Source organism: Bison bison, unplaced genomic scaffold, assembly GCF_000754665.1.
Source record: "Bison bison bison isolate TAMUID 2011002044 unplaced genomic scaffold, Bison_UMD1.0 scf7180017864368, whole genome shotgun sequence".
NCBI classification, from domain to species: Eukaryota; Metazoa; Chordata; class Mammalia; order Artiodactyla; family Bovidae; genus Bison; species Bison bison.
Window position 1 is genome coordinate 2,786,956 of NW_011494940.1, and position 17,522 is coordinate 2,804,477.

General features: G+C 48.0%; 1 protein-coding gene across 5 annotated transcripts in view; it reads left to right on the plus strand.

Moving 5' to 3' along the window:
• Nucleotides 1–17,522, plus strand: part of DPF3 (D4, zinc and double PHD fingers, family 3) — a 295,296-nt gene that overhangs the window by 194,750 nt on the left and 83,024 nt on the right. For all 5 annotated transcript variants that reach the window (XM_010855808.1, XM_010855812.1, XM_010855809.1 and 2 more), the window contains one exon: nt 4,401–4,538. In XM_010855808.1, the coding sequence (XP_010854110.1) occupies nt 4,401–4,538 (138 nt within the window). The remainder of the gene's footprint in view (nt 1–4,400; nt 4,539–17,522) is intronic.

Sequence of the window (17,522 nt, forward strand, 5' to 3'; positions counted from 1 at the left end):
GTTAGCACACAGATTGCCAGGCTCTACCCCAGACTTTCTGATCTGGTAGGCCTGGGGCAGAACCCAAGAATCTGCGTCTCTAACAGCTTCCCAGGTGCTGCTGAAGGTGCTGGTCTGGGGATTACTCTTTGAGAATCTCTCTTCTAGCAAAAGGATCTGCTCTAAGACAGTTACTGTCTGTGATGTTGGGGAAGGAGATAAGGGAAGCTTTTTGCTTGGATTTGGTTTTGTAGCTTTTAAGAACTATTAGTGTGAGATTCAGAGAAGGCAATGGCACCCCACTCCAGTACTCTTGCCTTGAAAATCCCATGGACAGAGGAGCCTGGTAGGCTGCAGTCCATGGGGTCGCTAAAAGTCGGACACGGCTGAGCGACTTCACTTTCATTTTTCACTTTCCTGCATTGGAGAAGGAAATGGCAATCCACTCCAGTGTTCTTGCCTGGAGAATCCCAGGGACTGGGGAGCCTGGTGAGCTGCCGTCTATGGGGTCGCACAGAGTCGGACACGACTGAAGTGACTTAGCATTAGCATTAGCAGTGTGAGATTAATGTGGATAGATGGAGCCGGTTCTGCACACCTACCTCTTCCCCGATCTCCTGGTTTTCTACAAAGTGTTGCTGGGTTCACTCAACAGCTATTCAGTGGGTATGTTTTGAAGGTGTAAAATGTGTTTGGCAGCATGAGAGGTAGAGTCGTTGCCATCAAGAGGAAATTGATATGAAACGGTCCTAGGAGAGGCCCTCCAGTGCAGTCCTGGCCATAATTTAAGGAAATCAAAGAAGAAATGTCCGCTCGGGTGGGTAGTGAGTTCCCCATCAGTGGAGTTGTTCCAGAAAAGCATCTAGAATGTTCGTGGGAATAAAACAATTGGATAGCTAGTTAGACCACATGACTCTTAAGATCCTGGGATTCTGTGATTAAGGAAGACAGTATGGTGGCTCAGTGGTAAAGAATCCACCTGACTGGGCACTCAAAACTGGTGCTCTGGGAAAACCCAGAGGGATGGGGTGGGGAGGGAGGCGGGGAGGCGTCACGATGGGGGGACACATGTATACCCATGGCTGATTGATATTGATATAAGGCAAAAACCACTATAATAGTGTAAAGTAATTAGCCTCCAATTAAAATAAATACATAAACTAAAAAAATAATAATCCACCTATCAATGCAGGAGACCCAGGTTTGATCCCTGGGTTGGGAAGATCCCCTGGAGAAGGAAACAGCAACCCACTCCAGTATTCTTGCCTGGGAACTCCCCCGGATAGAGGGGCCTGGTGGGTTACAGTCCATGGGTCACAAAAGAGTCAGATACAACTTAGTGACTAAAACAACAACAACAAGCTGTAATCACAACAAAACGACTCAAATAAAATGCGGAGGCGCGTGTGGTGGGAGAGCTGCAGAGGCGGCTGAGGTGTCCCCGTATCAGTACTGATGTTATTGTCCTTATTTTAATAAACACATTTACTCCTCACCAGTAATATGCTTGGTAATAAAATGAATTTATGTCCAGTGACCCCGTAATTTGCTGTTTATTGCCCTTAGATCATTTAAAAGGTTAAATAGAAAAAGCCACAAGCAGGCCCACAGTGTGCCTCAGAGGTCTCCTTAGGGCCCGTTTCCTGAGTGAAATGGAATTGAGATGTGTAGTGCCATGTTATTATTTGTTTTGCAATATTTATGTGTGCCCGTAAAGAGGAGAGAGAGAGAGGGAAGCCAATTGCAGGACTTGAATTTATAGTTACTAGGTCAACAACTTGATCAACACTTGAATTTCAGACTCTCACCTTGTTGAGATAGTCCAGACAATTGCCAGATTCCGTAGTAGAGGTAAAGGTGAAAGCCCCTCTTCCAGGAGGGTCCGGCGCCTCCTGTGGTCTCCTGTGGTAGACCACACTGAAGCCCCTCACCCTCACTACTGTTTCTTGAGCATCTTTTAGGTGATGGGTACTGAATGAGATACTTTACAAATGTTACTTATAATCCTTCAAGGTAGGTAGTACTATTGGTGTTTTCAGATTAAAAAAAAAGTCACATAGGGATTATGTGTCTTATTCAATTTCACAGAGAACTCAATTCGTTTTTGGAAGTCAACATAACTATGTGACTGAAAAGCAAGATAAAAGACAGGTGAAAAATTATAGACCTATCTCAAGTCTGAGTGTAGATGTAAAATTAGAAAATAGAATGCAGCAGCATATAAAAAAGATAATACGCTCCAATCAAAGGGGGTACATTCTAGGAATGCAAGAATGGCTCAATAGTTGGAAGCATTAGGAAATCAATGTAATTCACCATATCAACAAACTAAAGTAGCGTCATATATTAGTAGATGCTGAAAGGCCAGCTGGTAAAATTCTCCTGTAATAAAACTAACCCAGGAATAAGACGAACTACTTAAACTTGATAGAGAATACAGCCTAGTCACTTACAGTGAATTCTAAACAGCGAATCACTAAATGCAATTTCACTACAATAGGAAAAACTTACTTTTGCTGTCTTAGAATATGGTCTTGGTGATTCTTACAAATGAATTAAGCTAAGAAGATAAAATAGTTTGTATAAATATGAGAAAGAAGAGATGACATTATCTATTTTTGCTGAGGTTATAATACTTGAAAAACCCAAGAGAATCTAGTAAGAAAGGAAAAAAAAGTTGCTCGGATATGTCCCACTCTGAGATCCCGTGGACTGTACTCTGTGAAGCTCCTCTGTCCATGGAATTCTCCAGGCAAGAACACTGGAGTGAGTAGCCATTCCCTTCTCCAGGGGATCTTCCTGACTCAGGGATCGAACCCAGGTCTCCTGCATTGCAGGTGGATTCTTTACTGTCTAAGCCACGAGGAAAGAAAGGAAACCCCACCAGAAATAATAAGGGAGGCTGGTAAGAGCATTGTGTCACAGCTCTTCTCTATACTGTGGAGGTCATGCAGCTGGTCAACTTTGGCCCCTGAAAGTGGGATTTGAACCCATGTCTGATGATGAAGCCTGTGCTCTTTCCACCTTGTGAAGTGTTTACTATCACAGCTATAACCCAGGCATGTGAAGGGAGAGTCTCTTAAAGCTGCCAATTTCAGCTGGTCCAGCATATTGGGTGGGGTTTGCTCTGCTGGGGAGAGGTGGGGGCAAGATGAGAGGGTCAGCACAGGATTTTTACCTGAAGACCCTCAAGACTTCTGCCACCAGAAGTGCCATCCCTCCAGGGGCTGGGATGTTGGGCTTTGTGGTAGGCAGGGGGGTGACAGTGGTCTAGTCTTAGCCATTTATGTGCTGAGCAGACAACCAAGGGAGCTGTCCTTTCATCTTTTTGGCCCCAAGAAACCATATTTGTGTTGCTTGTTGCCCTTGTCTCCGACTGTCCACTTGAGTAGTAGGGCCTGCCGGGACACATTTTTTAGAGATTTGGGGTATCAGAGACTCCTTGGGCCATCAAAGACACAAGCTCCTGGCTAGCACATTTACCAAGGATGCCTTGGATTTATGGTTTTCATGGTGGAAATGGAATGTGTTTTTCTGGCACAAAAATCACATCAAAAATATGGTCCACATAAAGCTTTTGTACTTCATACAGAGTCAACCAGAGGGTGGCAGAAGGAGAACTGCACAGGAGTCCAGGAGGCCTGGGTTCCGGTGGCTGGCTCATCCATAACTGGCTGTGTGTTCCCAGGCACATCGCTTAGCCTTGCTGGGCCTCACTTGCCTCATCCATATACGGGACATTGGATTAAATTAAATAGACTCCAGTCTGTGCGTGCTAAGTCGCTTCAGTCATGTCTCACTTTGTGACCCTATGGACTACAGCCTGCTAGGATCCTCTGTCCGTGGGATTCTCCAGGCAAGAATACTGAAGTGGGTTGCCATGCCCTTCTCCAGTGGATCTTCCTGACCCAGGGATTGGACTTGCTCCTCCTACATCTCTTGCATTGGCAGGTGGTTCTTTACCACTAGCACCACTTGGGAAGCCAAAATAGACTCCTAATACCTTTTAACTTCAAAGTTATAATAACGACCACCCTTCCCGTGTGCCCAGCTCTGTTCTCAAGTGCTTTGCACAGAGATTAACTCATCATAACAACTCAAGAGTGAAGTACTATTGTGATTCTCATTTTTCCTCTGAAGAAACCTGAGGCAGAGAGGGCAAGTGACTTTCCCAGGGTCTCACAGCTAGGAAATGATGGTGCTCTTACTCAGTTCAACTTCTGGGGTTTTTCTTTACCTGGGTCCGTGCTGTTATAGTGCTGTTGGTTCTGTCCAGTGGGTGAGGGGTGTTGGGAGTGGGAGACACTTTTTCAAGGAAACTGGCTCTGGGGTGGATGGATGAGCCACTGCCTGGGAGATTGATGGCAGCGGCTGCAGACGTTGCTGACATTTTTGTTTTCCTTTCTTCTTTTCTTCTCTAGTCTGCGGCAAGCGCTACAAGAACCGGCCGGGACTCAGCTACCACTATGCTCACACTCATCTGGCCAGCGAGGAGGGGGATGAGGCCCAAGACCAGGAGACCCGGTCCCCACCCAACCACAGAAACGAGAACCACAGACGTGAGTTCCCAGGTGTTGGGTTGGGTGAGTGGTAAGGTGGATGGGCAGGGCTACAAGCTTTCCTTTCTGTTCACCTGTGGGATTGTCTGCTGGCACTTGTGGATTGGTCTCAATGATTTGTGATGAGTTGGCTATTTCAGCCTCCCAAATACCCCTGTAGGTCAGCGGAGCCCCAGGCTTAGAGTGGGCTGAGCAGGGGTGGCACACACAGCTCTGTTCCCAGAGGACAGAAGGTAAGTGTTAAGGCCAAGGGAAACCTCTTTACCTGGCTATCGTCAAATGCCAGACCTGGCAGCCTTTTTCCCCAGCTCTAGAAGATCCATTCACAGCTGCTAATCTGAGTTGGGCAAAGCTCTGGGGTGTGTCAGTTCAGACAGACCTTCCAAATGTCTCCTTGGCCATAAGAGACACAGGATATTCTTGATCCATCGTCTTGGCTCTCGTAAGGTCACAATTTGGGTAAAAAAATACTACCCTAGATTTTCCATGCTCTTCCCTTGAGCCCTCAATCAGCAAACATGACCTGAGTGTGCTTGTCATTGGGGATGCTGGGCTCTGGAGAGCCAAAATGATTCTGAAATTTGTGTTTCCATTTCTATTCTTTCTTTCCTTCTTCAGCTTCCATTTATGAATTAGAGAGTCGCAAAGGGCTTAGCATTCACCACGTGACTTCCCTCTATGACATTCTTTAAGGTTTCTGGACCCACCCCAAACTCAGGATGGGATGGGATGATGGGATCTTTAGGGCTTGCTTCAAAATGTGGGTCATTCTAGGATGATGGGGTGAGGAATAATTGTGGACATGCCAGTGTTTTCTATTTTGTTCAGAAGATTTTGTGGTAGGGGTTCCTTTAGCGAACAAGTCAATGAAATACAAGGGATCAGACCTTTAAAAATATTCAGATTCTGGAGTTTGAGGATGACTCCTGTGCAAGTCAGTCAGTCAACTCAGTCAACTGATGTGAATTGACTGCCTTCAGCCAGTGTTTGAGACAATGAACACATGTTGGCCAAAACCTTTCTTTGGATTAGTCTGGGTTCTCCCTTAACCCCCAATCCACTTTCCCTTTGTAGCATTGCCTTCTGTCTTAGTTCCTCGGATTGCCCCAACAAAGTACCAAAGGCTGACTGGCTTACCAGTGATTTGTTTTCTCACAGTTCTGGAGCTAGAAGCCCCACATCAAGGTGTCATCAGGGTGGGTGTCCTTGGAGGCCCCTCTCCTTGGTTTGCAGGTGGCCGCCCTCCTGCTGCCTCTCATGTGGTCATCCCGTTGTGCACATGTACTTCTGAGGTTATGTGTGTGTCCAGATTTCCTCTTTTTATAAGGACACCAGTTAGCTTGGATTAGGGCCCATCCTAACAGTCTCATTCTAACTTGTGCTTTTTCATCATCTCTTTAAAGGTCTTAGATCCAAATATAGTCATATCCTGGGGGTTAGAGTTCAACATGTGAGTTTGGGGGGGACATGATTCAGACCATAGCACCTTCTTTAATTCTCAGTCTCTTTAAGAATTCAAGCCCTTCGTGAACCTCTCTTCTGGTGCAAGCCCGACTGTTTATTTTCTCACCAACTGTTGTTATCTGGACAGGACCTGAAAGCAGGCAGGAGGTGCCCTCCTCCGCATGTCAGCTTCTGAGTAGTCACAACGCTGAGGTCTCTGCCTTCTCCCTGGGGAGAGGTTCCCTTGGTCTCATCACCCTTATCTTCCAGAAAGGAATATACATTGACCCGTACCAATCAGCTGGGTTTTGCATTCTGCCATCTCTCCTCTCCTCCTGTCTCTGATCTAAGTGGTCAAGGCATAGCTATTGTCTCCTGCCTCGAGGAGGCCATGAGTGCCTTCCTTTGATTTAGGTTGCTATCTGGGAGGCGTTGATTAGCAAAGGTTGCTCTCTCTAAACTATTTATCGTTTGGTGTTATTTCCCACTCCCCCCAGTGCTGGCTTGTGGGCTTCCTTGGTGGCTCAGTGGTAAAGAATCCACCTGCCAAAGCAAGAGACATGAGTTTAATCCCTGGGTCGGGAAGACCCCCTGGAGAAGGAAATGACAACCCACTCCAGTATTCTTGCCTGGAAAATCTCGTGGGCAGAGGAGCCTGGCGGCTACAGTCCATGGGGTCACAAAGAGCTGGACATGACTTAGTGACTAAACAACAGCAACTGGCGCTGGCTTATCTCCCCTTTAAGGGCTTCCCTGGTGGCTCAGTTGGTAAAGAGTTTGCCTGCAATGTGGGAGACCTGGGTTCAATCCCTGGGTCGGGGAGATCCCCTGCAGAAAGAAATGGCAACCCACTCCAGTATTCTTGCCTGGAGAATTCCAAGGACAGAGGAGCCTGGTGGGCCACAGTCCATGGGGTCACAAAGAGTTGGACACAACTGAGTGACTGACACTTTATCTCCTTTATGGTAGTGGTGGTTTAGTTGCTAAGTCGTGTCTGACTCTTTGCGATCCCATGGCCTGTAGCCCTCCAGGTTCCTCTGTTCATGGGATTTGCCAGGCAAGAATACTGGAGTGGGTTGCCATTTCCTTCTTTAGGGGATCTCCCTGATCCAGGGATAGAACCCAGGTCTCCTGCATTGCAGGCAGATTCTTTACCGACTGAGCCACCTGGGTATCTCCTTTAAATCTCTTCTCGAATGACAGGCCGTTTTGTTCCCCACGCCACAGGGTTAGGCGTGCCTCTCTTTGGTCTGGATCTTTTTGTGTGTGTGTGCATGGTGATGGCAGCCACAGAGGAGGGTTCCTTGTGACCTCCAGGTATACCATGGGCCCCAAGTGGACTCCTCCTTAGCCGTTCCTGCGGGCCCCTCCCAGCTGTCTGTTGACTTCCAAGGTGGGCACTGGCCCCTGTTATTCTCCGTCCACCGGGATCTCCTCACACAGTCTTGTGGGTCATTGTCCTTATGTCCTCACCGTGAGGCTGGGCAGCCTTGCTTAGGGAGGAAGCTGCATCTTTTCTCCTGGATGGAGACGAATCCCTGAGTATCCAGCCATGTGCTCCCCTCTCTCGGGGGGTTTGCCAGTGAGCACTCTTGTTCCAGCCCTGCTCCATCCCCCTCCTCTCATCCTGGTCATGAGAAATTGGGTTCTTCATAAAGGATCATGCAACCACTGGAGGGGTTTAAACTGCATAGAAAAACAACAGCTGTTGCTGGGCTCATCCAGGGCCTTCTCATACGAGGAAGGTTCAAGAACCCTCACAAGCACCATTTTGACAACATCTCCTCCCAAGGCCTCTGAGAAGTCTGTGATTAACTCTAATTTTACTAGCAGGGATAGGGGAGATGGGCTGCAACAGAGATACCCTCAGTGTCCACAGAGCCCTCCCTCCCCTCTTCCCCAATTTCTCTGGATGAATCCAAGAGACAGCAGCTCTCTTCCTGGGCCCCCTGCACACAAACACTGACTGTTTGCCACTCCGAGTGTGTGCCCTGCTCCCTCCCACACGTCCCTGGTGAGCGGCCCCCTCACCATGTTCCCATGTGCTCTAATTGCCAGCATCATCAATACCTAGTCATTAGCTGCCCCCGCTGTTTGGTGGTGGGACACCCATCCTGCCCCTAAATGCTACAGGGGCTGTGCGGGGAATCGAAGGTGACAAGCTTCGGCAGCATTCCAAGGTCTCAGCCTGTGATCCTCCCTTGGCAAGGCTTTTGGAGTGCGGGAGGGAGGCAGGAGCGCTCCATCCGGGAGGTTCATCTCCAGTTCCCCCGCAGAAAAGGTTCTGGATGCCAGCGAGGTGGGAATGCTGACTTTTTCCCCTTTGAGCAGAGCCGCAGGGTGACCCCAGCTGCTTGTGAGCACAGGCCTGTGGGAAAAGCTGCCCTTACAGACACTGGAGATGTCACGGGCATCTGCCTTTGCACCACCTGCAGCCGCAGAGACCTTTTGACTTTGGTCCTCCTGCTGTCCCTTGTGCTTCCCCCCAGCTGCGTCTCCAGCAAAGCCCATTGCTCATCCCTGCTCCTGCCGCTGCTGAAAGGGCAGAGTGGAGTGCTGGAACCGGCTCTGACTGCCCCTGCCCTCCGCCCCATGCTGCCCTGTGCTGTGCTTCTCCGGCCTCCCGCCGCCTCCCAGCTCTGCTGCCTTTGTTCCTCTCCTGGGCCCGCATTTTCTCCTGGATATATGCTGCTTGCCTCCCCGCACATCTGTCCCCTTTGCTATGTGCCCTTCCCTCTCTGCCTAAACTCCAGGCAGTGCAGGGCTGTGTGGAGCTCAGACACCCCTCCTTGACAGACAGGACTTTTCTGATGGGGTCCTCCCTGCCTGAGCTGCTACCCTTCTCCTCCCTGTAGGAGGCTGGATTCTTCCTACTTCTTCTATTAATATTTCTCTGCCCACCTTCATCTACTTTCTTCTTCTTTTTAAAAAAATATTTTATTTATTTATCTGGCTGTGCTGGGTCTTAGTTTTGGCACATAGGATCTTTGATCTTCACTGTGGCATGATCTTTAGTTGATGTGGGATCTAGTTCCCTGACCAAGAATCGAACTTACGCCTCCTGCCTTGGGAGCAAGGCATCTTAGCCACTAGACCACCATTAGACCCCTTCATCTACTTTCTACAAATGTCACTCGCACATATGTGCCTATATGCGTACAGATAGACAGACAGACAGACACACACATACATAGACTGTATTTATGTGAATAGATGGAGGGAAGGTTTGGGCAGGTTTGGACTCTGACAGCTGCCACTCAGGGGCGTCCTGTTGTGACTCCGTCAATGCCACCTTGGTAAACAGCCGCTGCTGCTGCTAAGTCGCTTCAGTCGTGTCCGACTCTGTGTGACCCCATAGATGGCAGCCCACCAGGCTCCGCCGTCCCTAGGATTCTCCAGAACACTGGAGTGGGTTGCCATTTCCTTCTTCAATGCATGAAAGCGAAAAGGGAAAGTGAAGTTGCTCAGTTGTGTCTGACTCTTAGCGACCCCATGGACTGCAGCCCACCAGCCTCCCCCATCCCTGGGATTTTCCAGGCAAGAGTACTGGAGTGGGGTGCCATTGCCTTCTCCATTGGTAAACAGCACTGGGTTACAATTCAAAACTCCTTTGACACAGGCTCACAATGTCAAAGCTCTTCTTGAATTTCTTTTTATCTTCTTTGCACAGTGGTAATCTATTATAGACGATGTTTTCAAGGTATCTTTCTTTGTGGGTGGTGCGAGTATGGGCATTTCTGAGGTCATGGACCTGTATGAAAAAGCTGTGTGAATAAATTCAGTCTAGTATATTAATCAGTCCGTCCATCCATCTATCCATCCATCCATCCATCCATCTGTTGGTTTAACAATCATGTATCAAATACTGTCTTGGTCCCCGACCTTGGAGAGCACGCAGTCGTGAGCAGGAATGTGTAATAGGGTTTGTACAGAGTCTGGTGAAGGAAGCCAAGGGCTCAAGAGCATGGCACACTTTCTACTCCAAGGGCAGCAGTGCTCTAAGCGTGGCTTCAGCATCACCTGGGAACTTGCTGGGAATGCAGTTTTCTGGCTCCACCAGACCTTCAGAAACAGACTCTGAGGGTGCTGGTCAGCACTCTGTGTGTGTGTGTTTTAATAATTTTATTTATTTATTTAATTTGTGTTTTGGCTGTGTTAGGTCTTTGTTGCTGCACGTGGGCTTTCTCTAGTTGCGACGAGCAGGGGCTACTTGCTAGTTGGGGGCCGCAGGCTTCTCATTGCTGGTGGCTTCTCTAGCTGCAGAACACAGCCTCTAGGGTGTGTGGGCTCAGTAGTTGTAGCTCCCGGGGTCTGGAGCACTGGTTCAACAGTTGTGGCACATGCGGCCTTAGTTGCTCCACAGCACGTGAGCTCTTCCTGGATCAGGGATCGAACCCATGTCTCCTGCATTGGCAAGCAGATTCTTTACCACTGAGCTACCAGTGAAGCCCCAGCAATCTGGGTTTTAAAAAGTCCTGCAGGACAATGAAAGCTTCAGAACACGAGAACATTTAAAAAACATGAGGGGATTTGCAAAGGCTTCCCTGAGGAAGTGGCCTTCAAGTTAGCCCTTGAAGAACAAGGAGAAATTGACTGGGTGGGAGAGAGCTTCCCAAGCACGGGGAACTGTGTGCACAGGGGCAGAGGTGTGAAGTAGCATGTTGTGTTCAGACAATTAGTAGTAGTTGGGTTTGACAGTGGCATTGCAGAAATGGTGGAAACATGGGCAAGGGCCACAGCTTTAAGTATCTTCTCTGCCAGGCTGGGTAGTTGTCATCCTATAGGAAAAGGAGACTTTATTTTCTTGGGCCCCCAAATCACTGTGTATGGTGACTGCAGCCATGAAATTAAAAGATGCTTACTTCTTGGAAGGAAAGCTATAACAAACCTAGACATCGTATTAAAAAGCAGAGACATCACTTTGTCAGCAAAGGTCTGTATAGTCAAATCTCTGGTTTTTCCAGTAGTCATGTATGGATGTGAGAGTTGGACCATAAAGAGCGCTATGGGCTGAAGAATTGATGCTTTTGAAATGCGGCGCTGGGGAAAACTCTTGAGAGTCCCTTGGACTGCAAGGAGATCAAACCAGCCAATTCTAAAGGAAATCAACCCTGAATATTCATTGGAAGGACTGATGCTGAAGTAGGCCACCTGATGTGAAGAGCTGACTCATTGGAAAAGATTCAGATGCTGGGGAGGATTGAAGGCAAAAGGAGAAGGGGGTGGCAGAGGATGAGGTGGTTAGATAGCATCACCGACTCAATAGACATGAATTTGAGCAAACTCCAGGAGGCAGTGGAGGACAGAGGAGCCCGGCCTGCTGCAGTCCAGGGTCGTAAAGAGCTGGACATGACTTAGTGACTTAACTTAGTGACTGAACAACAAAGGAAAAGGAGAGTCATCACTAGAAGTAAGAATAAATGATTTATAGAGAAATATATGTGGCGTATTATTAACTGTTGGGCTTCTGTGGTGGCTCAGCTGGTAAAGAACCTGCCTGCCAATGTTGGAGACACAAGAGATGGGGGTTCAATCCCTGGGTTGGAAAGATCTCCTGGAGAAGGAAATGGCAACCCACTCCAGCAGTCTTGCCTAGAAAATTTCATGGACAGAGGAGCCTGGCAGGCTACAGTCCATGGGGTTGCAAAGAGTTGGACTCAACAGTATGCACGCACGTGCACACACATACACACACATTATTAATGGTGGTATGGCATCTCTTTCTTATTTAATAGCATAAATGATTGTAGAATGCTCTCTACAACATACTTGGAGCTTCTATGAAGGAAATGTGTTTTAATATATGGATCTATAAAATTTATTCCAAGCCTATGTCTCAGGTTCCTGGCATGGAAGTCGGGTTGCCCTCAGTCCCAAGAGGGCTCAGTCTTCTGTTTAATAGCGGTGGCCTGGCATATAGCTAGGCTCTCAATATCTGTCAAGAGAAGAAAAGTCCCCACCCCAGTGTGCCTGTGGAGGGCACGCTGTACTCTGCAGAACTGAAAGAGGAGAGCTGAGTTGATTAAGGGTAATGTCGGCTGATTAGATAATCTGAAAATTAGTCTGATAATGTGCAAATTATCTAAAAGAAGCATATGATGTCATTGCCACACTGATGGGGAAGATGGAACAGATGTTAGTCTTCTGACATCTCTGTCCTCTAGCATATGGCCCAGGGGCAGCAGATACAGCTTCAAGAGAGAGAGTGAAAGTTATGTTTTGCATGAGCTTAAGAATTTTGGATCACTCTGAAAGGTGCCTGAGAAGCTTTATAACCCACACAACCCACCCCACCACTTACCCAACCTTGACACAGGAAGTTCAGGCTTTGATCCAGGGCTCTGTCTGAAAAAGTGAGCTGCCCACTCCCTAAAGAGCAAATTTGGAACACGGGTGTTCCTTAGGTGAATTATTATTTTACTGAACAGTTTATAGATTCCAAAGCAAAGAAGAATCTGAGGGGTTGCTCTGACCTCGAAGGTATACTTAGAGTCAGCTCTCCAAACCGGTGGATCATCCACACTCTGGACCCTGTGGCTGAGAAAATGGCACTGGAGTTGGCCCGGCCCATGTGCGAATCATGACCTGGCCACCTTGCCATCTTCTGTGTATGGATGTGGGTCAGTTACACTTCTCTGCTCCTTTGTTGCCTCATCCATGAAACAGAGAGAACCATCTTGCTGCCCCTGTGGGGTTGTTATGAGTCTCTAGGCGATGCGGGTGTCTGGCACCTGGCCCTCTTGACGAGAGTGCCTACATCCCGCCTCCATGCCCTTTGGGCCAGCAGAGCATGTGCAGACCACAGATGGACGATCTGAGTCACGGCCTGTCTGTGGCTATGCGATGCTGAGAAGCTGACTGCCTATGGGGGTCTCACTGGCCTCAGGCGAAACTGTCAGAGCCTGACTCAGTCCTGGCACAACCTTTGCTAACTCTTAGACATGGTGCACGAATCCTTCCACATAAGCTAAACGTGAGTGTTTACTGAGCACTTACTGGGCATACGCCCTCATGGGGCCACGTGTAACTGGGGCTCCTAAAAGAGAACACGTAGTCTTGGCCCCAGGAAATGAGACGGATATGAGACACCGGGTAGGAGGAAGCTGTGGGGTGGAATCTAGCCGGTGTCTGGCCCTGAATTTCCCTTCCTGTTTCCCCAGGATTGGGCATCTACCCGCCACTTGCCTTTCTGTGAGCCTCTTATTTCTCTCACATTTTTGGCCTAATTACCTAGAATGTTCAGGATTGAAGAGTCCCATGGTCTTGATCAGTGACAAGGATGATAATGCTTGCTGACATTCCTTGAATGTGTCAGACACTGTGCTAGGCGTGCTGTGTTTATCTCATTCATTCCTCACAGTAACCTTATAAGGTAGGTGTCATGTCTCCTAGAGGACACCAAGGCACCCAGAGACTGAGGGATGTGCCCTTGGACACGGAGCATGAATGTGAATTCTTCAGTCATGTGTCGCTTCTTGGGAAAGCTTACTTATTTATTACTGTGATCTATTTTTCCTGCCTTTTCAGAAATAAAATTGTTTTACAGAGGAGAAAAAGTAAGAAAGACATGGTGGAATACCTAATGGTGCCAGGCACTTTATACGCATCATCTCATGTGATGTCTGCAAGTCCACGAGGTACATGCTTCCCTCTGATTTTTACGGATGAGGAAATGGAGGCTCAGAAAGGTTTAGGAACTTGCTCCAGGTCACACAGCAAGATGAGAAGCTGAGATGTGAATGTGCTTAATTTGGACACCATTCAGTTATGTCAGGACACTGGAACCTCAAGTGATGAATCCCAGTCTCAACCTGGGATGTTTGTTGTGGTCCTACTGATGACCCTTAATGTTCCCCTATAGGTCAATTATCAAGTGCATCACATTGCATAGTGACTTCTCAAAAGAAATGAATGTATTAATGGGCAATATTGAAGTCAGCCTGGGCTATATAACAAAATACTATAGACTGGTAGCTTAAATAATAGGAATTTATTCCTCACAGTTCTAAAAGTGTCTTTTAGATGGTCAGTGTCTTGTGGGGACTCTCTCCTTGGGTTGGAGATGGCTATCTCTTTGCTATATCCTCACATGGCCTTTTCTTGGTACATGTTGCTGCAGGGTCAGGTGAGCTAAGTCCCTTCAGTCGTGTCTGACTCTTTGTGACTCTGATGGAACTGCAGCCCACCAGGCTCCTCTGTCCATGGGATTCTCCAGGCAAGAATACTGGAGTGGGTTGCCATGCCCTCCTCCAGGGGATCTTCCTGACCCAGGGATCGAACCTGTGTCTCTTATATCTCCTGCCTTTGGCAGGTGGATTCTTTACCACTGGCACCACCTGGAAAGCCCCACAAGTAGGTGGAGAGAAGAAAAGTCTCTGGTGTCTCTTATAAGAACACTAATCCCCACCACGAGGGCCTCATCTCTCGATGCCATCACACGAAGGGTGAAGACTTTAATATGTGCATTTTAGGGGAGAAACAATTCAGACCATCAGATCAGTCGCTCAGTCGTGTCCGACTCTTTGCGACCGCATGAATCACAGCACGCCAGGCCTCCCTGTCCATCACCAACTCCCGGAGTTCACTGAGACTCACGTACATCGAGTCAGTGATGCCATCCAGCCATCTCATCCTCTGTCATCCCCTTCTCCTCCTGCCCCCAATCCCTCCCAGCATCAGAGTCTTTTCCAATGAGTCAACTCTTCCCATGAGGTGGCCAAAGTACTGGAGTTTCAGCTTTAGCATCATTCCTTCCAAAGAAATCCCAGGGCTGATCTCCTTTAGAATGGACTGGTTGGATCTCCTTGCAGTCCAAGGGACTCTCAAGAGTCTTCTCCAACACCACAATTCAAAAGCATCAATTCTTCGGCACTCAGCCTTCTTCACAGTCCAACTCTCACATCCATACATGACCACAGGAAAAACCATAGCCTTGACTAGACCATAGCAGGCATATTTAATCTTCAGAACAAATTTAAGCTATTTATGACATTATGTGGAACCTCCTTTACAAATTCTGCTTGAGACTTGTAAATGAGTTTTGCTATGGAAAAAAAAAATCACACATCTCTCTGTTCAACCATTTTCCTGCATCTTTCTCTCTCATTCTATGGCTCAGTCTTTCCAAGTTCTTTTTATTTCTTTCTGGCCTTGTTCTTTAAAAAGATAATGCTGTACCTGAAGTGAAAACCCTAGGACTCATCCTTGGCGCTGTTTTCCTTCACCACCCATATTGGCTCACCACCCATATTGGCTCCCTTTCTCCATCTCCAACACCACCAGCTTCAGCTCCTGCTTGGATCATTGCAACTTCTTTATTGGTCTCTCTGTCTTTATTCTTACCTCTCATAGTCTCTTCTCCATGGAGTAGCCAAAGTCATCTTTTAAAAGTATAAGGTAGATTATGCCATGCCATGCTCTCAAAACTTTCATCATACTTGAATACAATCCAAACTCTTCATCTTGAGGGCCCACATTTTTGCTTCTCAAAGTGTGGTCAGCAGTTTTAGCATCGCCTGGGACTCCGGTGACCAGCTTGTCCAGGTTGGCTGAGGACATTCCCAGTTTTAGACTGAAAGTTCTGTGCCCTGAAAACACCTCAGTGGCAGGCACACCTGGATACTTGGCTACCCTGAGGGGGAGCTTATAAGAAACGTGGGTTCTCAGGCCCTTCCTGAGCCTATGAATCCTAATCTGAATTTTAATGCGATCCCTAAGTGGTTTGCTTGCACCGCACTCAAATTTGAGAAGCCCTAGCCTCCAGGGACTGCCAGCCACTCTGACTTGACTTCCCTCGGGTGTGTGGTTGTGTGTGCCTGTGGCAAGGTAGTGTCAGGTGGGCCAGCTAAGAGCCCCACTGCCTGGGCTCAAGGCCCATGTAGCTTGACCTTAGACAAGCTTCCTTTTGCCTTATCACCTGTCTGAAATGAGAACATTTATGCATCTATTTGTGCTCAATTGCTTCAGTCCTAGCTGACTCTTTGCAACCCCGTGGACTGTAGCCTGCCAGGTTCCTCTGTCCATGGGATTCTCCAGGCAAGAATACTGGAGTGGGTTGCCATGCCCTCCTCCAGGGGATCTTCCCAATCCAGGGATTGAACCTGAGTCTTCTTCATCTCCTGCATTGCAGGCAGATTCTTTACCACTGAGGCACCAGGGAAGCCCTAATGCATCTCCACCACAGGGTTATGTGATGGTGAAATAAGTGAATTAGTATATAGTACAGCACTGACAGAAGATATGTATGACACAGTGTGATATGTCTGTGACGTGTCTCGTTAGAGCTGTGGTCCTACAGCCTGAGCGTGTCAGGAACACCTGTTCCTTAAACACACACACTGCTGGATCCCATCCCAGAATTTTGGATTAGATAGGTCTGGGGTGGAGGCCTAGAATTAGCATTTTTAAGAAGTCCCTGTGTGAACCACTGCCTTAGAGAGGTAGAGCTTTCAAAAACCTCTAAGCAATCAGTGTTTGCCTTTAATTCTTTTTTCTTTTGGAAGCACTGAGTCACATAACCAGGAATGATGTGGCACTGTTAAATCTAGGGGGAACTTGGTTTTGATCCTTTTCCTAGGACTCTGTCCTACCGAAGGCAATGTCTGTGTGGCTCCCAGCACCCGCTTCCCGGCTTGCTTTCTGGGTGTGGTCCTCATCTGGGCCCTTACCCCGGGGCTGGCCTGCCCATCAGCTCCGTGGTCCTTGACTCTCTCCTCCTCCTCGGGTCTGATGCTTGGGGTCATCCTTTTCTTTTTCCTGAGTACTGTTTTTCAGTCTGAAAGACACAGAAAATGCTGGTCCTTGGCAGACCAATGGGGTTGACAGGCCTGAGTCCCATGGAGGTGGTGGCGAGGAGGGGTGGAGAGGGGCAAGGGAGAGAGGAAGAGAGGAAGGGGGCTTGCAGAGTTCTGCCATCACGATAATAATATCCTGACGAGTCAAGTGGACCAGGCTTCTCCTGCTCGACAGCACCGGGATGGCCTGCCATTCTCTCAGGGGAACGACGCCACTTCATTCACAGCCTTTCTGACATTGTTCCTCTCAAGTGAAACGTTCTTCCCCTCAGCTGACTCATTTGGTGGCAATAACAAGTTGCTACGCCAGGGCACGAACTGACCCACATGACCTGCCGCTGGAAAATGGAAACATCTCCTTGTGCTTTTCCTTAATCAGCACCGAGAAAAGTAATCCGCTTTGCTTCGTCTTTTTCTCACTCTTCCGAAGCCTCAGTGACAGACCCCTGGTTGCTGGCCTGAGGCTGGAGCACAAAGGACATTACTGTCGGGTCACGTGACCGTCCAGTCCCAGAACTGGGGATGTGGGGTCCAAACTCCTGGCAAATGGCAACTCTAACCAAACACATCCATTAAGAGGGAGACGTCAGTGTGAACAGACGTGTGCTTTCTGATTCTACAGCACAGTGTCTTGGAGTAAATATTTGCAAGGTCTGTGTCTAATGGTTTGAATCTTATGTTTTATAAAGATAGAGGGAAGAAGACAGATATAAAGAAGGCTGGGATGACTGGCATATACTTAACATTT